The following is a 22,347-nucleotide window of genomic DNA, read 5'->3' as shown; positions in this document are numbered from 1 at the left end:
TAACAATTAAATGTGTCTGATCTTATAACACATTTTCCTATCAGGGAAAAACAAATTCATGAAAATTTTATATCACTTTAAATTTGTTTGTTTTTAGGTTTTTTTAAACCATTCAAATCAGACTGGCCCTGTTTGACAATAAACAAAATAATAGAATAATTAAAAAAACTATTTTAGATTTTATAATATAACCGACCCAACAACACAGAGTAGGTTAAAATATCTCAAAAGGCAACACACCATTAAAAAAGAAATGTGATGAAATGTAATGATTTTTTAAATGATATTCAACGCCACTCCTCATGTTTTAAGTGTCCTTGCTACCACACATTTTTGACTTCTGCAGCATTGGATATAATGCAGATGAGGATTGACCATTGAATCAGCTGGAGCAAAGACACATCTAAAACATGCAGAGCAGGGCTTCCTGAGGATCTGGGTTTGAACATTAGGTTAATATCCAAAAATAGAAACATCATAGTGGTAACAATTCCAGGACTGACCAGCCTACCAAAACAACCCATGACAACGATTTTTTGTTGTTTTTATATCAGGTAATTATTCTTAATTCCAAAATAACAAAACATTGACATCAGTGACATTGTCGTTGGCATTGGGAGAGTTTCAATGACAAAACCCCTTCTGACTAAAAACAACACAGACGTCTTTTTCACATTAATGAAAAATATCCTAATAATCCCCAGAGTTTATGGGATAATATTTTATAGAAAAAGAGACAAAAATTTCAGGGACTTCAAGAACATCATAAACCACATGGAGATTACAGTTAGATGTTCTCCCGCTACTTTGCTTCTTTAGATCATAAACAATATGCCATATTTAATGGAACGTGATTCCTACTGTCTACCAGAACGCCCTAAGGAACGATGTCCAGTCTTTATCTAATAGATATAAATGCACTTTAGTTATGCCACATTATCTCAACCACAGCAACTAAATTACTTAAAAGAAAAAAAACATAAAGTATATATATATATATTTTTTTGTTTTATCGTTATCTCCCTTTTATCTCCCCTTATGTCTCTTTCTTTAATCTTTTTTTCTGTTTTGCCTTTCCTGTTCTACTTTTTCTGTTCTATACTAAAATCTGTAATACTCCCTGCATTAATTATAATAAAGGTATTTATATGCATAAATCAAGCGGAACACTATTGCGATAGCCGTACTGCTCCACTTGTGAAAGTAAAATCTGATGGGCTCTTTTTGGCATCAAGACAATTATTCTTAATGTGTTAAAAAAAAAAAAATATATATATATATATATATATATAAAGCATGCTGCTTATGTTTATATCATTCAATTTTTTCATACTCTCTGTTTCCATACTTATACTAATTTATTTTATCATTTGCTAAGTACAACATATATATCAGCTTTACCCTTCATGCTGCTTCTCTGCATTGCATTTAAAAATTGAGTTAAATCACTGAGGCTCTGGAAAGTTCAATCTTGAAGAATCTGGAGTTTTGTTCATGTTTTCCTCCCCTTTCTGTCCCTCATCATACTGTACTCTTGTGCCCTGTCCTCTCATCTGTTGCAGCTTTCTCCTCATCCATCACTCTGCCCTTCTCTTCATTATACCCTGTACATCCATCTGGTGGTCTCTGGAGGTTCCCTAATCCAATATGGTGATTAGACCACTCTGGAACAAATTAATCTGAGGTGACCATGGCTATTATGAGCTTCTCAACATCTTCTATCTCCCCTTTTCTTTATCACAGCTTCAAAAATAAACAAGTAGGAAAGAGATCCCCATAAAATGAAAGTACGACGGCATACTAGGGCCAGGCTAGAGATATTTTTATATTTTATTTTGAAAATAAAGTCGTAATATTATGAAAATAAAGTCATAAAATTAAAAGAATAAAGTCGCAACGAGAATAGTCATAAAATTACAAGGATAAAATTATAAATTCGCCAGAATAATATTGTAAAATTACAAGAATAAAGTCATTATGAGAATAGATTCATAACATTAGTAACATTACGACTTTATTCTTGTTATGTTACATTATGAGAATAAAGTCATGTTATTAAGAAAATAAAGTTCTTTTTAATGACAACTTGAAGCAAGAAGCACTTTTTTCCCTAAAATTAGGAAAGTCGAGCATCATGTAAAATTATACTTTGGCATCGGATTGACAAATAAGGAAATCTTTTAGCACACGGCATCAAATTGGGCAGTATGTCAAAGTGGACTCCGGATGTTGTTTGTTTCCGGCAGATCGCAGCTTGAAGCTTTCTTTCTGAAATGGGTTGTGACTTCATTCTCAGTATTTTTCAACTCTATTCTAATAATATTACTACTTTATTTCCGTAATGTTTTGACTTTATTCTTGTAATATTATAACTTTATTCTCGTAATGTTACGACCTTATTCTCGTATTATTACGACTTTATTCTCGGGAATGTTACGACTATATTCTCAGAATGTTACGACTTTATTCTCAGAATGTTACGACTTTATTCTCAGAATGTTGCAACTTTATTCTTGGAAAAAAAAAAAATCTCTAGCCTGGCCCTAAAGCTCTGTTGTAGCAAAGAGATGTGCTTTAAATGTGAAAGAAAATTTTCTTGAATTGTGGCCTTACAGAGTCTTCTGTGTCAAAGCTCTGTGCTATAAAACCTCCCTTTGGGTTCTTTAGGGTACAAATATTGGCAAATGTTGAGAATAACAACCAACTATTTCCCAGCAGTCAGCGCATTTGATCTTGCAGAAGAGTGCAGCAGTGAGCTCACAGTGAGATGATTCCATCACAGTATCTCATAATGCAGAACGTGTGGGAATAACTTCCATCTGTAGCACGAGGAAGGATAAAACATTAACGAGTCTGGGGGATATTTTTAGTCGATAAACTTTTACAGCTGTGAACAGTGAGAGAAAACAAGAAATCTGATGCCCAGCTGATTTTCTAAGTTCGCTCCACGATACTTTAACTTTACTTCAAAGACAAAATATTGCAAAAAAAACCCAACTACTTTTAAATAAACAAGCATTTTCCTGTCAACGTGTGGAATTAGCCTCTGATTCAGTTACATAAGCATTATTTTAATTAGGTTAATGATGCAGTGCTGTATGGGTCTAATGGTCTATATTCATACTGTAAAGACCAGGCTGTAAAACAAAGTTTCATGTTCATCAGGCCACAGATTTATGATCTATTAAAGCTAAAATGGTTTTTGATGTTTCCTAAACCCCTTTAGTGAAGCATCCTACTTCATTTTTCTTTCATAAAAGAAAACCCTGAAGCTATTTTTGTACTTCCTGCTAATAGGCAGAGCTTTCCTTGCTGCATCTTGCAAATTGTATCAACAATATTAAAACCAGACATTGTAAAATAACTAATCTATATCTTTATATGCTCAACTCTTATTTTTTTTTTTTAGAAGATGACTCCATCTATTAACATGAGAAATAAAATTTGAACATTGCACTTGTTATCTCATTATCAAACTCTTCTGTTCAGTTAAAACTCAGTCATCTGTTTTTTCCCTTTGTCCTTCGTATCCTTGTAGCCTGTGACATGAACGTGCACAAGCAGTGTGTAGTCAATGTGCCCAGCCTGTGTGGGACGGATCACACTGAGCGTCGCGGCCGCCTTTTCCTCAAGATCGACGTCAGCGGGGATAGGCTACATGTCACAGGTGGGTTTTAATCTATTTCTGTCAACAAGTCTTTTAAAGAATATCAGACTCTTAGAGACGTTAGCCGGCAGGTCTCAGATATAGTATTTGAAAATATAAAAAGGAATCTCTTTGTTGGTTGTTAATATTGCCTTGGATATTGAATTGTATTTATGTACAATTCAAATATCACATGAACTGAACTTAAAAGAAGTTGCATAAGAATAAGTATTTTGCAAAAGTACAAATTAAGGTATTCAAATCAAATTTTACTTCATATGGACAAAGTACTCATTTTATGTGTATAAACAACAAAGGGCCAATATGTTATCTTTTCACACACATTACCTTGTAATTAATGTGTTTCCAAATTAATGTTGTTGAAAGTTAATAATTCTTTTTGATTGCCATTAAAGGAATAGTACACCCAAAACATGATTAGCCTTCATTTTCTACTCACCACTATGCTGAACAACACTCTGGAGTACTTTTTTGATATCTCAAATGCATCTGGAGATCTGGGAGGCTTCTTGCTGTCTGCTGACATTCAAATAATGGAGGTCTACATGTATGGTGCCCGAGGCAGAAAGGTCCATAAAAGTCCACAAAAAAACGTGTCAATATTCCTCCATACTGCTCGTCCAATGTATTCCAAGTGTCCTGAGTGGGTAGCGTCCATAATTTACTCGAAACGAAGTCATTTAGAATGTTTTTAGAGCATAAACAGTAGTGTATAGGATTTCCTAAAAGCGCGTTCACGAGTCTACGGAAACCGCGGCAGACCAAACCAGACGAAAGTGCGCATTCAGTTTCGGCAAAGAACTCATGCTCTTCCTCAACACTGAAGTCCTCAGACATTTTTCTTTTGTTGTTTCTTTCTTTGCACAGGTAAACAGCACATTTCTTCTTCTACGCTTGCATTATCGGCAGAGCAGACGCTGAATGCGCACTTTCGTCTGGTTTGGTCTCTCGCTGCATTTTATGCCGCTCCCTATGGAATCTTGCACTGACAAATTGAAATAAACAAGCATGTGGTGTCATTGCATGTTTCCGTGCACAGTTGTGCCCTCAGATTTTATTATTTACCCTGCTCAAAAAATTAAGATGATGGAGGGTTAGCATTTTTACAGGGGGGATGATTTTGATTGTTTTTATTTCAGGAGGAATCCATTCCCCCTCATCCCACCCTTCCACTCGACTACTGACTGTAGCTTATTAAAAAGCTTATGTCGTGTCTTTGGCCTATGTCTAAATACACTTTTATAGAATCATCTAGCTTATACTGACGACTTTCCATTAACTCTTTTTCAGGCATTAAATAGGAAATATAACTAATTGATAGTTGCATCCTGGTCAAGTTTTCTGTTATTTTTTTACAGTCACTGGGAAGGCGCCACTGCTTGCTGTTATAGCAATGAAACTGGGCTATGAAACTGGATTTTGAGGGAAACCATACTGCCTTTTAGATTCTCAGATCATTTCCTGTAATGATCATCAGTTGAAGGGCTGTAACAGAGAGAGGGCCTTTCCAAGCATGCTCGTCATGCAAGTGCCTAAATGTATATATCCAGTCAGTTATAGTTTGCTTCATTGGGTTCTATAAATATTAAGATCTAACTTTACAAAAGGGTATACTAAAAATGTGGTACAATGAATGTTATTTTTCAACTGAATACAAAACAATCCAATGAAACATAAATTGATGTGCAAAATAAGTATTTTTTCTCAAAAATAAATGTAGTTAAGCTATTATGGAACGGCAAAAAGCAACCATGTGCCACCTCTCATTTTAACAGACAAAATAAGTCCAAAATAGCAGTCTCAACAAAAGCTGCCATTAAGAGAACTGTAACTAATCAACAGTCCAGTTCGGACAAATAAGAGACTAGAAATCTGAACTTCTACTTAGATATGATATTGCTGTTCCATAGTTCAATGTGCACCCACCTTCAATACCTCATCAGGCCAGATTGAATTAGTGTTCATAATGAGCCAATAAAGCCTAGAATGTGCTTGAAAAGAGTTAGAGGCAACCATAATAGGAAAGATGGGCGGCTTTGTTCCAGGTGTATGAGTCAAAGACACTTTGTAAGATTAAAGGGGCATGCATTTAAAGCCAACACAGGTGAAAATGTGGACAGTAGTAACCCAGCAACTGGTTCCAATGTGCTCATTAAAACATTACGGTATAAATAAAACACAAATAAAAACAAAACAGAAAAGGATTTGGCTCATAAAACAGTAAAACTGTTGTGTCTTTGCAACTGTAAAGAAAAAGGAGGATGTTCTACTCTTCCAACCCTGAGTCCAGCACCTTCTTTGCAAAATAAAACCTTTGCTTTGATGCTGATTAATTCCATTTTATTTGTTTGACTAAAATAGATAACTCTTCATATGTAAGATGAATTTGAATCAACAGAACTACAGTACTTAATCATACTTTTTATTCCTATGACACGTGTTAAATTTTTTTCTGTAATAAATTCCTGAAAATAACCTTGTTACTGGTTTCTAAACTCAATTCCATTTTTATCAGCTTATTAGCAACTTTACTGCTTTAAGAAACGGTTTAAAGCTGTTTCTTATTTCTTTGTTTTTCTTGTGATGCAACCTAACCCAACTAACCCACCTGTTTCTTATTTATTTGTTTCATATTTTTTAAGCTTAACAGCTTAAAAAATATGCATTGTGGTCAGGCTAAAAGATAAGCCAGGGTGGCCTTTTTCCATCTTTTGCATCATAAATGCAATCTTGTGTTTTTTTTCACACCTCTAAATTAACCTGTCAGTCAAGTGCAGCTCCTGCACTGCAGAACCCTCCTGTGTTAAAAACTCCTTTAGGTATAGAGAAAAATGACTGCTGGGTCACTTCAACCACATCTTTGCCATCACACTTACAAACTCACATTTACACACAACAGCATGAAGGAAAACTGGGGGTCGAGGGAATTTATATCAGAAACAAATAATTTCTACCTCCACAAAAAGCACAAGAGAGGAAAAACTAGTTTGTGCGGGAGGAGAGTGACAAATGGGATTGGCATTTAAATCTATTGGTTTTATAAAAATCTGCTTATTGTTGAAATGTGACCGAGCTGAAGCAGTTTTATTTTTTTAACTGCTGCTATGTTAACTCATTTTACTGCTCATCAGTTGTCTTGTTTGCATCCGTGTGCCAATCATCCTGCGGTGTGACAAGGACAAGGAGCAAACACAGCAGTGTGTTAACTGGGATGGCGACCGCGGTGATGTTGTCGACGTGGTTTCCTCAGTAATATTTGGTGGAACTGGTCCAAAATAAAACTAGGCTGGCTTCCAGTTTGCGTTTGAGTGTTCAAAACCAAGATCAATTTCAATTCAAAAATTCTATATTTATCCCAAAGGGAGATACATTGTTGTAGTACTGTAATTCATCTTTTTTTTTTTTTTTTTTTTTGAGCTGCCACGTTGAATTAATATCTTGTTTATTTGTTATATTTCAACTCAAAGCCAGCCGCTGTGTGTAGCGGCACCTTCTACCGATTTTAAATTCGAAAATAAATTGATGGTTAAAGTTTGTGTAATTGAACAGATGATGGGTTTAATATGAAGACTTTACATATTGCAAAAAGGATCTAGAAATAAGTAAAAATGTCTTAAATTAAGTGTATTTTCGCCTTAATTTGAGTATGTAAATGAAATGATTTGTTAACTGAATGAGTATTTTACTAATATTTAAATAAGATAATTAGATATTATGCATGTGAAATAAGTCAATGCATTTGTTTTTTTCTTATTTTGAATGAGATTGTCTTGTTCCATTGGAAAAGTGTCTAACTTTAATCCTCAACTCTAGAAAAAATGTACTTATTTTAAGAAACAATGACTTATTTACATTTCAGTTTTTTTGCAGTGCACAGCTGGAATCATAGAGCATTTTTTTAACAAGGATTTAAAAATACAGAAAAAAGTGAGCTCCACAAATTGTGAACATTTTGAAACCAACCAATGACAAATCCAAAGGAATAAATAGCATTCTAATAAACTAAATTATTGGTCTAAGACCAGATAAAAATCTGTAGAAACCTAAATTTTTTATTTAGATAAAAGTCAGAAAGCAAGTCTGGACTCCCAAATAATAAAATAATTCTTCCATCAATTATCCTTTACTTTTGCTTAAATGTAAAGACTAAATAATGGAATTCATAGAAAAAACTCTTTTATGTTTACAATGTTGCAAAAACAACCTCATTGTATTTTCAATGGACATTTATTTAAAAGACTATTGCAGAGTTAGATAATGATATAGTGATCAATCGGTGAAATAATCCTATGCTTCTGAGAGAAGCATGCTTTGATATTTAGCCACTTTACTATCATGCTGCCTATTGCATTCAGAAATGTCCTGATGTATAGCATCCACCAATGAGTGTGGATAAGATGATTGCTGTCAGGGTTCTTGCGTGTGGGTTAGTGCAAGTTGTGCATCTCTACCATAGAGGATCTTTGTGGAGAACCTGGGTAGCCTACACAGGTGAAAATAATCTTTCCAATCATAGTGCTTGGCTTAAAAGAACATCAGAGCCTTCATTCAGTGCTGGTTTCTTGTGTGTTCTAAAAGTTTGTTTTGTTGCCTTCTAGTATTTAGCTTCTCTCAAGTATTTTCCCTGATGTTATTGGTTATTTGGTTTTCAGTGTTTTTGTATTTTTGCCTCTGTTCCCCTTGAACTTTTATTAAATCATCCAAACTCATCCATGCCAACTCCTGGCTGCATTTGGGTCCTCAAAACCTCGACACAACCTGACAATTGCTGGTTGTCCAGATCTCAAACTTGGGTTTTATGGAGGTTTGGAAAGCAGGAGCCGTAGTTGAAAGGAAGCTTTGCGAGCTCCTAATTGTATGTTTCAACAAATCATATCACTGATACAGTAAACTTGTAAACTTTTTGGTCCAAATGCACAAAGCCATGTGTGACACAATAGAAATCTAATAATTCAACACAACTCTGAATAATCTAGACCAGGAAGCCTGGATTTATGTTTTTACTTGGAAGCTGGTTGAAGTTAAAGAGAATTAGCATTTAATTTATATCTAATATCATAATAATTATCCAAAGATGGTCATTAGCATCTATCTTGTTACTCTTCACACATGAAATATTGATAAACACTCACCTCAGCATCCTATGTCATTGTCCTACCTTACAAGGAAGGGGAATTGGACAGTTTTTTTCAAAAGACTGGGCTAATAATAACTCCCTGACTACTTGGGACTACTCTTGGAGCATTACATTTTCAATACAGTATTTAAAAAAAACATTAAGAATTTTAAAAAGTAGCAAAAACGGATTTGCAACATGTAGAAAAAAAAACAAAATTCTAGAGGCTTTATGCATTTTGCAATAATAGTACAGAGGACCTCATAGATGTGACTGAACTTGATATTGTACCAAATTAGCTTTTCTTTTTAATTTATAAAGTCTCTAGAAACCGTGCACTTACTTAGGTGTGTCAGAAGCTGTTCTCCGCATCATCATCTGCCATGGTTGTTGTTTTTCTTGCCGCTTCTGCGTAGCAAGACCCAGAATAGTGATCTTTGTATTAATGACGGCCAGGTCAGATGAATTCTGGCCGTTCAGACGCAGGTCGCATTTGAAAAAATCTGATTTGTATCGGATTCAGGACCACATAGCCAAGTGGCCTGGGTTGGATTGGAAAAAATCGGATCTGTGTTGTTCAGACAGCTATAAAAAGATACGATCCAGGTCGCATATGGGCAAATAAATCGGATTTGGGTCACTTCAGGCTGCAGTGTGAACATAGCCCATGACAAGGTGGCAAGTTCAGAAGTATATTGAAGGTTCCCTTAGTTTTTAACATTGTGACAGCTGTGATCCCATCTTTATAACCTGGTGCAGAGTAGGATCCCAAAATCCTCAAATCTGTTTTATAAAAGGAAGTAAAAACAACAACAATAGTTTGACTATTTAAAAAGGATCCATTCAAAAGATGCGATGCAAGAACAAAGAAATATTTCAATTTTTTTAATATTTAAAATATGAGCTAAATTTTTAATTGAATGTGCCCCACAGAGAACAAAGTCTAAAACCTGTCTGTCTCTTTATAATCTGATTATAAAACACCAAAGTGTGCTGTTAAACCTTTTCTTTTTTGACATCAGTAAATCTCTTGATATAAAAGCATACTATTGATTCCCAAAGCCCAAGCTAAAAAAAAAAAAACTAATAATACTGATATGTTGCAGTAATGTATGGGACATAATTGGCCGTTTACAATAGGGAAGAGGGAAAAACAAATCTTACATAAGGCTTTTGGGAACAAATGCACCAAAGACATATGTTCCTGACTGTTTTCTTTTATTTTTTTCTTCCTCAATAATGGCAGTGATATGAACAGTGAGACACAGCTTGTTTTCTAACTCCCCTCTGGCTCCTGCATGCAAGTGGCGGGCCTTTGCGGTTCATCGCACCAACATGAACTTGATTAAATCTTTCCGGCCAAGAACACAGACTCATCTCCTCAGGCTTGCTACCTCTAAACACCTCCTCCACTTCTTTTTCCTTATGTTATTCCTACCGTCTATGCCTTTCAACTTTTCTTTCTCCACTTTCCATGCTTTCTGGTCCATCTTTTCCTTTGACTCCTTCAGAACCACTCATCAGTCTCTTCACTCATTTTTCCCCTGATAACCACTTAGCTGTTTTTGTTTGAATTTTATTTTTGCTTTCCTTGCCTTTTCCATGTGGAAATGTATTCTTTTTTAGTACCAAAACTTTTTTTCAGTCTTGGATTCTTTTATACTTCACCACAATGTCTTTTTTGATTCATCTCTTCATGTTTTAGTGTCTTCCTCTCCCGTTCACCTATTTAATCCCTTCTTCTCTCCTTCTTATCACCACCTTATTCTCAATTTCTATTTCTCTTCAGAACAAGCCGACAGGCTTCCGCTGACATTTCTCCTGGCGTTCCGATGATAGTGTTAGAAAGTAATGTCTCAGGATGACCTGCCCACACACACACAGAGCACCTGAGGATGAAGGTTTACACAGCAGTTAACCCAGGATGAGATTTCACACTGACGACAGGCAGGCCTCAGGTTTAAAGAACACATTGAACTGAAATACATTTGTTCTGCCCAATGCGACGTTTCATAGAACTAAAGCCTTATTTGGTAAAAATAATAGCATATCATATTACTAACTAGTTTCCTCACTATGGAAGCAATTGTTGCATTGATTTAACATTAATATAGTTAAATAGATTCAAGGAAATACAGTATTAGGTCAGATGTGCACTCACAAACAAACATAGACAGATATGAAATACAAGAAAGGTATAAGATTTCTAATGGTATATTCATACCAAAACTATAAAGTGACATTTTTTATGTTGGTCATTTGTGCACAGTGTAGCTAAATATTGCCCCATTGCTTCACTGGATCATCAAATAGATGGAGGGGCCATTCGCTTGCCAGTTCCCTATTGTGTGTTCAGTTCACCTTGATTTTTCAGACTGAGTCATGTTGCTGTATGTAATGTAGAAAGTTGAGACGGCGTTGGCTTTCCACATTGTATACCACTTGCCACAAAATTTCAGCTATCAATATTTTATGTTGCATTTTATAGTTAAGTTATGATTACTAATGTATTGCTGTTAGCAAATAATGTGAATCTCATTTACCTTATCAAATGTAGATTCATCGCCAAAAGTTTTGAGAATGATTCAAAAGTTAATATTTACAAAGTCTACTGCTTCAGTTTTTATAAAGGCAATTTGCATATGCTCCAGAATGTTATAAAGAGTGATCAGCGTAACAGCAATTGATTGCAAAGACAATATTTGCCTAGAAAATTAACTTTATCCCCAAAAAACACATTTTCACATCATTGCAGCCCTGCCTTAAAAGGACCAGCTAACATTGTTTCAGTAATTGCTCCATTAACACAGGTGTGGGTGGTGATGAGGACAGGGCTGGAGATCAATCTGTCATGATTAAGTAAGAATGACACCACTGGACACTTTAAAAAGAGGCTGGTGCTTGGCATCATTGTTTCTCCTCTGTGAACCATGGTTATCTCTAAAAAAAAAAACACGTGCAGTCATCATTCCACTGCACAAAAATGGCCTAACAGGAAAGAGAATCACAGCTAGAAAGATTGCACCTCAGTCAACAACCTATTGCATCATCAAGAACTTCAAGGAGAGAGGTTCCATTGTTGCCAAAAAGGCTTCAGGGCGCCCAAGAAAGACCAGCAAGCACCAGGATCGTCTCTTAAAAGTGTTTCAGTTGGGGGAACGGGCTACCAGCAGTGCAGAGCTTGCTCAGGAATGACAGCAGGCAGGTGTGAGTGCATCCGCACGCACTGTGAGGCGGAGACTCTTGTAGCAAGGCCTGGTCTCAAGGAGGGCAGCAAAGAAGCTACTTCTCTCCAGGAAAAACATCAGGGACAGACTTATATTCTGCAAAAGGTATAGGGTGGACTGCTGAGGACTGGGCTAAAGCCATTTTCTCTGATGAATCCCCTTTCCGATTGTTTGGGACATCTGGAAAACAACTTGTTCGGAGAAGACGAGGTTAGCGCTACCACCAGTCTTGTCTCATGCCAACTGTAAAGCTTCCTGAAACCATTCATGTGTGGGGTTGCTTCTCAGCCAAGGGAGTCGGCTCTCTTACAGTCTTACCTAAAAACACAGCCATGAATAAAGAATGGTACCAGAATGTCCTCCGAGAGCAACTTCTCCTAACCATCCAAGAGCAGTTTGGTGATGAACAATGCCTTTTCCAGCATGATGGAGCACCTTGCCATAAAGCAAAGGTGAAGTCTAATGGCTCAGGTTACAAAACATAGAGATTTTGGGTACTTTTGGCTATGACTGTATTAATATGAGTGTTAAGTTCTGCTAATTGTAGTTACTCATGCTGCACATGTAAGGCAGAAAAGGAGTTGGCATGAGTTATTTTTTTTGTTTTCTTGAGACTGAGTTTGCTCAAAGGGATTTTATTTTGCTAAAAAAAACGAAGAGGTAAAAGAAGAGCTGGGTTAGTTTTCATCAGAAGAAAAACAAAAGGAGAAAAAGTTATCAACTGGTTCTCTGTTACAACATTTTATTGCTAAAAGTGTTTGTTTACCTACAATAACTCAGATAAGCTTTAGTGAAATCACATTCCTAATCTATAGGGCCTTAATATGATATCGGCCCACTCTTTGAAGCTAGAACAGTTTCATCTCTTCTGGGAAGGCTGTCCACAAGGTTTAGGAGTATGTTTTGGAGAATTTTTGAGCATTCTTTCAGAAGCAGCTTTGTGAGGTAACACACTGATTTTGGAACACCTGCCTCACACCCCCACCATGGACTGTTGTCCCTGCTGCCCTCTGGAAAGAGGTTCCGCAGCATCCGCTGCAGATCCACCAGGTTCTGCAACAGCTTCTTCCCCACTGCCATCAGACTGTTGAACCTTTGATCCACAAACCGAACTCTGCACCTACAGTATTGCAAATTATCGGGTATCAAATGCTGCTGAACCTTTAACTTTTAGCTTTTTCAGTTCATCTCATTTCCATTCTCAACCGAAGGAAATAACGCATTTTTGCTCAAATGCCTATTTGCACTGAACCATTGCAATTTGTCTTGATGTCTTGATGTGCTGAAGCATTAATGGTTCCTTTCACTGGAATTAAGCAACCAACCCTAGCTCTTTAAAAAACAACCCTATACTATACCCCCTTCACCAAACTTTAAACTTGGCACCATGCAGTCAGACAAGTACTGTAGTGTTCTCCTGACAATCGCCAACGTAGACTGATCCAACAGATTTCCAGATGGATTTCCAGAAGATTTGTCACTCCAGAGAACGTATCTCCACTGCTCTGGAATCCAGAGGCGGGCTGCTTTACACCACTGCATCCCATGCTTTGCATTGCACTTGGTGATTTATGTCTTGAATGCAGCTGCTCAACGATGGAAAAACTTCTTCCATGAAGCGATCTGCTCTCTGTTCTTGAGCTAATCTTCAGAATACATGAAGTTTTGAAGTATGTTGTGTTTGACTCTACAGAAAGTTACCGATATTTTCTCTATACCCTAACTACTAGGCTGCCACTCTCTGCAAAGGGATATATATTATGACTAGAGTTGTTGCACAAGTGGCATCCCATCACACCTCACACTGGAATTCACTGAGCTGCTGACATTGACCCAATAATTTTGATGGGTGAACAAATACTTTTGGCAATATTGTTTACATAACCTAAAGGTCCTGATAGAGAGCAAAATTCACAGTTTAGTCAATTAAAAGTTGTTCAGGTCCTGAAGAAGCAAAGCAACCTCAAAATATTTGACAACCAAGACCATGTTATACTGACAGTATAACATGGTCTTTGTTTGTTCTGAATTTCTGCTTTTAGTTTGACACTTAGTCGCACATATTTCTTGTTTAGTCTTTCTTATTTCTGAATCAAATTGAAAAATGAATGAATTTCACAAACCTTTATTAAGGAAAATGAGGACAGCATTGCTTTTTCTCTGTTTTTTCCCCCCCTTTTTTTCCTTTTTTCCCCCTTCACTGTTCCTTTTGAGTAAATTTCCCCACTGTTCCATGTTTTCTCCATTAGAGGGAACATAATGAATATTGGTTCTCACCATTGTTCACTGGAGTCCAAAGCCCTTTTCCAGACTGATATCAAATTCGTTTCTTGCATTTCTCTATTATGTGTTGCTACTTCATGTTTCCAGACAGTTTCTAATTATGTCATGTTTACTTATTTCTATAGTTCAGAGAGTAACCAGACTGTTATGTACCTAATGATATTGAACTGAATAAAGGGTTAAATAATACTTTCTTCCTAAGTTTTCAACAGAAGAAAATCACTTTTTCACACGAGCAGCTTGGTTAGGATAGCTGTTTGTCTCTTATCAAATGAAATAATATTTGCATCATTTGCATGTTCTCAGGTTATCTATGTCTGTTACTAAAATGTAGTCTAATGTATTATTGTCGTGACCGAAAAGCAGAAACTTAAATCAACATTGTAAAAAAAAAAATTAATTAGATATATTAGGTATACCCACTTTATTTTCTTTTTGCTGGCCATGTGTTTTCTTTCAGTTCAAGTAAATCTTGCTAAGGGTCTTCTTCTTCATCTAAGTTAGACCAATCATACTTCCACAACATTTGATGCCACAGAAAAAGGAGTTGTAAATTCAATCTGATTCCTCCCTCTGCCTCCTCTGAGTGCATGACGAAGCTGTTTGGATCCCTGACACAGCTCAGCAGGGATTCATCCAGTTCCCATTTGGCTGTACAGCTTTCCCCCCTCTAAGATTATCAGGCACTCATTGGCTGCACATGGCATTGTTATGCAACAACACATTTAAAACGCAAAGCCTGCTTTTTCTTCAGATTATACAGACAGCCCACTGCAGCCCTATTTTTGCCCCCCTTCCATTTTAGCCAAATGTCGGGGTTTTTCATAATATGTCTAATATCTGATACTGGAAATGTGTTTTATATACCAATAGAAATGATTACTGTGGAACTCTTGGGATGATTAATTGAAAAGTTGTGGTGCATCAGAGAAAATAGGATGAAACTGAGCATTGAAAATTTACAGATTTTTTTTTCTGCAATTAATATTTTAGCAGGTTCAACAGCAATTATAATTTTATGCTTTTGCTCAAATCTTTGATTCGTGGCACATTGATTTAAAAAAAAATGCATCTGGTGTGTGCACACCATGACTGCCTCAGCCCAAAGCAAGTAATACAAACTAAAATTCCACACAAACATGGTAATTGTATTAGCAGCTACCTCATAAGGAGAACACAGGACACAGACAGCAAGCAGCTCTTTTTGTATCTAAGCAACAACCGACACCAGAGACGGTCCTTGATGATGATCTTTCATTGTGTATGTACGCCTGTGTTTGTATGTGTGAGATAGAATGGCAGTGACAGAATGAAGGAGGAGGAATTTTACTTTGACAAACACAGGTTGAAAACAGCAATTGTAGCATTGATTCTCCTCTGTGTGTGTGTTTGTTCTCATTTCTGTCAGTGTGTACTTGCTTTTTTGTGTTTGGAGAAGTTTCTTTGATTTCTTCTGATGCCAGCGTTGCCATGGAAGTGAATGATGCCTGCTAACGGCGCCACAGCTAGCAGAAGGAAAGGCTTCGGAGAACGTGGGATGTGGAGATTTTCCTTCTGCTCGACGCACTTAGGGAATATGTCCTGTTTGTTTTTATTATTTAAAAAACCTTGCTGAGTGTGGGCTTTCAGGAGAGTGAGAGACGCTAAGAGAAATGAAAGAAACTTGAAAAATGTGATGAGTTTAGAATTGGCTTTAAACAGGGATCCAATTGTAGGATCAAAACATCACATTCATAAATTCTGGGAAAAACATCTCACTATTACAGGATGACCTACACTGCCCTCTGCTGCATGAACCAAGAGCTTGAAGAAGCATTAAAGTGTCTAAAAAACAACCCTTTGATGAATGATTACAAATGTTTTTATTTATGATTTTTTTTTTCACAAAATGCAAAATAAAATTCCTTTTTTTATTGATCCTTATAATAATTTAGCCACATGCTGATTCAGTCTAGTTTAAAAAAATATTTTATTCTTTATCATGCAAGAGGTTAACTTATTTTATTTTCTAGGTTGACTGTCACTCTCCTTTTCAATATTTCACAAATTTGCATTTGCAAGTTGGAGGAATTAGAAATCCACAAAGTATAGAGTAAAATTTTAGGAGTTGTGTTTTCCCCCTGACAAAAAGCTGCTTTGACAAGCTTCAAACAATGAAGGGCAGCTTTTCATTTATCAATAGACAAACTGAAGCAGAAGTATTTTACATGTTGCTGATCTAAGGGAGATGAGGCAGAAATAAAAAAAAAACTGCTTAAAGGCACAGCAACAGTTTACAAACAGAGATAAGTCTGAAAATCATTTGGTGTTTTTTAAAGACTGCTTAGAGCACATGATAAACATCTTTGTTTATTTATACCTCACAGTCTGATTCTCCAAAGCCTCTCTCGTGTGAGGATGTAATCCATCTGCAGGCTTTCTTCTGTCTCCGTGAAGGATTGCAGAAGGAAGAGATCTTCATTTTAGGCTTTCTGTAGAGAGGAAATTGATTGAGACTAAATTTGATGCACATTTAAAGTGAATGCACAAGTATTCATACCTGTTAAACTTTTCACTTTGTTTTATATTACAGTTCAAATTTAAATAGTATCGTATAAAGATTTTATGTAATTTAAAAAAAAAATGGAATAAAATTATTTGGCTCTAATACACAACAGATTCCATCCAAGTGACTGAATAAGACAGCTAATCTGTGGTGGCTGCTGCTCCCTTAAACAGGGGAGGTTAAGGGGTGTTAATTAAATCAAAACGTCACGTATTGGATTAAAAAATATTGAAAAACACAAAACTCCAATGGTTGAAAACCCCCTCGCTGTCTGACCACTGTCGGCCAAAAATCAATAAGTATGTCAGCCAATCAACATCCAGGACCCGCCCATGCTCAGTACACCCTCTAACACATTTAGCCTCACTGGAAGGGACATATTTTTGAGTGTTATCCGATCAGGGCTCTACCATCTCACTGCTGGCCAAGGCTAGAACCTCAACAGGTATATCTCTCATTGGGGCTGACAGGCAGTGTCCTGCTGCTCCAGAGCGGCAGAGAGATTGTGTCCAATAGCCAAATAACCAGCTGATTAATGAACGCATGAAACGCATGAAATCAAGTGCCTTTTAGTTCATATTTAATGCAGGCTCATGACAACATTTATGAAATTTAACAATCTCTATTTTACCAATAAATTCATAAAATTGATAGGAAAGGTTAAGCCTTCCCACTATTCAATGAGAAAACACCACTGTAAAAAAATGCATGATTAGATTAATCCAATCAGACACACATACAGCATGAAATTATTATATATGATATGATGGAGTCAAAGTAGTTTATATGCCACTGCTTAAGAAGCTTACTAAGATAGCCTTGTCGATTAAATTGAGTCATTGATTTTGCAGCCTCCTAAAATTGGCTTATAATTGTGATACCGAAGGAAAAAATTAGTTATGAAAAAAATAATTTCCTTTGCATTCAGCTTGCATGAGTCAGTACTTGTTAGGACTTCCTTTTACTGCAGTTACAGCTGCACAGTCTTGTGAGGTATGTCTCTACCTCCTTTGTTCAGATGGATGTCTTGGAAAATAGCTCAAACTATTCACACTGGATGGTGAATGTTTGTGAAAAAGTGACTAAGTATTCTTTTTTTTTTTACTTGCACCTGCTGATCCAAACCATTTTCTTGTAACTCTTATTGTTTGTTTTGACTCATTGTCCTCCTGGAAGCTAAACTTCCACTTGAGGTCTTTTGCTGGTTTTAACGGGGTCCTTCCCACCAAATCTGACCAGCTTCCATGTTCCTGCTGAAGAAAATTCCACCACCATGCCTTAACATGGTGATGTTCAACGTAATAAACAATGCATACTTTTTTTTTTGACACATTAGCCAAAAAAGTTCAATATTAACATAATTTAACCAGAGCACATTGTTCCATACGGTTTATTTGTTTTACTCATTTTTTTTTTTTTTTTGTTATCTTTGTTTTCTTTTATTCTGCGTTTTTATGCATTTTTCTTCTATTTTATTATCTAAATCATGTAAGGCACTTTGAATTGTCCATGTAGTGAATTGTGCTATACAAATAAACTTGCTGTGCCTCGCCTAAATCACACCACTGGAAATATTGATAGATTCTTCCAGTTGCACTGTGGTTGGACATTTTTCTGGCTGATTATCTGATATGACTTTTGCCCTGCTTATTAGTTTTTCTGGATGATATACATCTGACTGTTTCAAATTTCAAATGAATTAAACAGTGAGCAATTAGTGGAATAAAAGGTACAAATAATAACAACTTTAGAAAAAATGGAGTGTATATTAAGGATTACTGACTTTTTTTTTTAAAGATCTTCAAATTTGTCTTGTTGCAGCTGTATTATAAAAGTGAGTCTTTCCATTCTGTGAATTTATTCTACAATGTCCGTCCAGTTTTACCCTGTAAGGGGTTCTTTTTTCTGCTTTCAACAGAATTTTGAATAAATAAAAATATTTCTTCTGAATCTCTGCTCCCATTACATAACTAAAACATAATGCCGGTATGGTTCGTGGGATTCTGCATCCTAATTTCTTTTTTTTTTTTTTTTCCAACATCTTCACAAAATTGGAAAAAATTGCAACACTGCCAGAAGACATGTGCATGACCCGCATCCTGTTCTCCATAGAGTCTCAAACAGTATCTTTTTTTTTTTTTTTATTGTAGGAATTAAAAAGCTGACCAAATTTTGTTGATGTTGGATTTCATTTCCCTTGAATATGACAAAAAAATTGAAGGTAAAAATCATTGAGGTTCACCTTAAAGGAATAGTACACCCAAAACATGATTAGCCTTCATTTTCTACTCACCCCCATGCTGAACAACACTCTGGAGTACTTTTTTAAATATCTCAAATGCATCTGGAGATCTGGGAGGCTTCTTGCTGTCTGCTGACATTCAAATAATGGAGGTCTATGGTGCCCGAGTCAGAAAGGTCCATAAAAGTCCACAAAAAACGTGTCAATATTCCTCCATACTGCTCGTCCAATGTATTCCAAGTGTCCTGAGTGGGTAGCATCCAGAATTTACTCGAAACAAAGTCATTTAGAATGTTTTTAGAGCATAAACAGTAGTGTATAGGATTTCCTGAAAGCGCGCACATGCGCGTTCACGACGCTACGGAAGCCGGCAGACCAAACCAGATGAAAGTGCGCATTCAGCGTCTGCTCTGCCAATAATGCAAGCGTAGAAGAAGAAATGTGCTGTTTACCTGTGCAAAGAAAGAAACAACGAAAGAAAAATGTCTGAGGACTTCAGTGTTGAGGAAGAGCATGAGTTCTTTGCCGAGCTGAATGCGTTGGTTTGGTCTGCCAGCTTCCGTAGCGTCGTGAACGCGCATGTGCGCGCTTTCAGGATATCCTATACACTACTGTTTATGCTCTAAAAACATTCTAAATGACTTCGTTTCGAGTAAATTCTGGATGCTACCCACTCAGGACACTTGGAATACATTGGACGAGCAGTATGGAGGAATATTGACACGTTTTTGTGGACTTTTATGGACCTTTCTGTCTCGGGCACAATAGACCTCCATTATTTGAATGTCAGCAGACAGCAAGAAGCCTCCCAGATCTCCAGATGCATTTGAGATATCAAAAAAGTACTCCAGAGTGTTGTTCAGTATGGGGGTGAGTAGAAAATGAAGGCTAATCATGTTTTGGGTGTACTATTCCTTTAAGCTCCCGGCTTTGGTGGAGCTTTTCATTTCTTCCTTTTCTAGGGGAAGAATATTGAGGGATTTTTTTATTATTGCTTTTTATTACTTTTCTAGTGTGACATTTGTCTGTGTTATAAAAGTGGAAAGTGGTTAAAAACATTGGCCTTCACTCTTTCCCTCATTGTTTAACTGTTTTTGGATCCTTGTTGGTTTTCCTCTTACAGTATTTGTAACAGAAAAATGTCAAGCTACCATTTACCATCTCTTCACAACTAATACCCTCATTCACTGTTTTTGCTGACTAGAGTATAATTGTCTTCACCTGTCATGGCAGGGTAAGTGAGGCGCACTTGTAGATCATTTTTGGCCTCTGTTTTCTTTCTTCTGTGTGCCTGTGCCCTTACACCCACTAGTATTGCACTCCTGATGGTGTTGTTTCGCACTTCAGCTTAAGGGAATTATAACCGTATGCATTGCTTCACAGCTTCTCTTATAAGCATATGTGCCTCTTCTAATGGAATCTATGCACGGAAATACATTTAATTCAGCAACATAGAAAATATTTTGTACCCTGCTTGCAAACTTACAATTTAGCAGTATAAAGACGAAAGTACAAAAAATCCTTTTGTGGTACGACAATTCTCTCACTGTGGATGCCATACTGGTCCTTTATGTAATAGTCCCTGAAGTAGAAAGTTATTTGAAATCCATTTTCTTCTATTTGTGTTTTTTTTTTTATGTTATAACTGTGTAAACTACAACAAACTGCAGTACAGTATGCAATACACTGCCAACTATTGGCCATCCTCTGCAAGTGCAACAACATTTCTCAAATCCAAGATACCGGTAGTCAACAGACAATAAGACAGCAGGTTTACTGAAAACTCTAAGTTGTCTAAACCTGAAAACAAGGAAACTCTGACTTTTTCAGTTCAGAAAGAGCATTTCCCCAACCTCTGTTTCAGTCACCATAGTAACATTCTCCCCAGACCTAACCTGGTCGGTAGCTGGTTTTCTTCAATAAACTCTAAGTGTCCTCTGTCCCCGCTTTCCTTACAGCCAATCACGCCATTTTGTTTCTTGATTTAGTCAGATTTCTGTCCTAGTTTTGTGCATAATATATATATATATATCATTCACTCGGTCCATTAGACACAGTAGGTTTACAAACAAACATTGCATGTCCGATGACGAGGATCTTATTAAAGAATGATCGGCACTTTTTCAAAAGAATTAAATATTTATAGGGAGAGGATTCTACAACTCAGTTAACAGGGCATGAGATTGCTTCTTTTTGGTTTGTTTAATATGAGCGAGATGCGTTTTTTTTATTTTATTTTTTTAATATTTACAGTACATGAAGAACTACTGAAATTATTTTCAGATTATATGTAAATAGATTAATTAATTCCATGAGGGAAAAGCAATTACTTTGGGGTTAGGATTAAGATTCACTCGATGATAACAACCTAATGAGCCTACTTTCACAATCTGAATGCATTCTGTGGTACTGATAACAGCTAATAAAAACCATTTATTGGAATGATAAAGTCCTAAGCACGGCTGCAAACAGCCACTTTACTGTGTAAAATAAGACTGAATCAAAATGAGGAGAGACCCATGAGATGATCCGCAGGTTCTATAGATTAGAACATCTTTAGGCTTCCTTTTCACCTGCTGCCAGAAGATAAATAGAACCTAAATAGATACATTGATCTACTACCATTCATTACGACCATCATTTCTAGATGTATAAAGCTTAATTCTTACTAATAAAATTTTGTTTTGTTTTTTACTTTCTAAAATTCTGTTTCTGCTGCTAAAATGTAATTTAGAAAATATATTATCAAAGTTGGGTCTAGGCGTTTGATTTTGATCAGGAAGAATCTTATCAAACGGAACAACAGAGAGGTGTGCTTTTGATAAATTTAAAAACGGCCTGCCATAGACCACTTCATAAACTTAGGCATGCATACTCGAGCAAAAATCTTCTCCTTTGCCACCTTCCTCTCCTTTGTAGCTGTAGCGCTGTTTCTCTGTCTTTGAAACACATGCTCCTTTGTTATTGTTTTGCATTTCTGCATTTAAATCTCTAGTTCCAGTGGGGTGAAACAAGCACTTCCCGTTTCTTTTTTTTCATGATGACTCGTCTGATCGCTACTCCACTGATAGTGGCTTTTCATACTTGTTGTGCACGCGCATAACTCTGGGTGGACCTAGTTAAAATTGATTAAACTAATTGGTAGCAACTGTTGTGAAACCGAACACTCAGTGCCTGACTTTTGGCTAGATCAATTTAGAGTTGCAGAGAGTTGAATCTGAATTTGTTAAACCTGCTTCAGGTATATCTTGTCAATCCTTCTACAGC

At 36.4% G+C, this 22,347-nt stretch overlaps 1 protein-coding gene across 2 annotated transcripts in view; it reads left to right on the top strand.

Moving 5' to 3' along the window:
* Positions 1-22,347, top strand: part of si:ch73-374l24.1 (protein kinase C alpha type) — a 183,142-nt gene that overhangs the window by 123,679 nt on the left and 37,116 nt on the right. For both annotated transcript variants that reach the window (XM_038307773.1, XM_038307774.1), the window contains exon 5: positions 3,539-3,667. In XM_038307773.1, the coding sequence (XP_038163701.1) occupies positions 3,539-3,667 (129 nt within the window). The remainder of the gene's footprint in view (positions 1-3,538; positions 3,668-22,347) is intronic.

The sequence above is a fragment of the Cyprinodon tularosa genome, unplaced genomic scaffold (genome assembly GCF_016077235.1).
Source record: "Cyprinodon tularosa strain WSP-4 unplaced genomic scaffold, ASM1607723v1 ctg62, whole genome shotgun sequence".
In the NCBI taxonomy this organism is placed as follows: Eukaryota; Metazoa; Chordata; class Actinopteri; order Cyprinodontiformes; family Cyprinodontidae; genus Cyprinodon; species Cyprinodon tularosa.
This window is presented reverse-complemented; position numbering and strand designations above follow the sequence as displayed.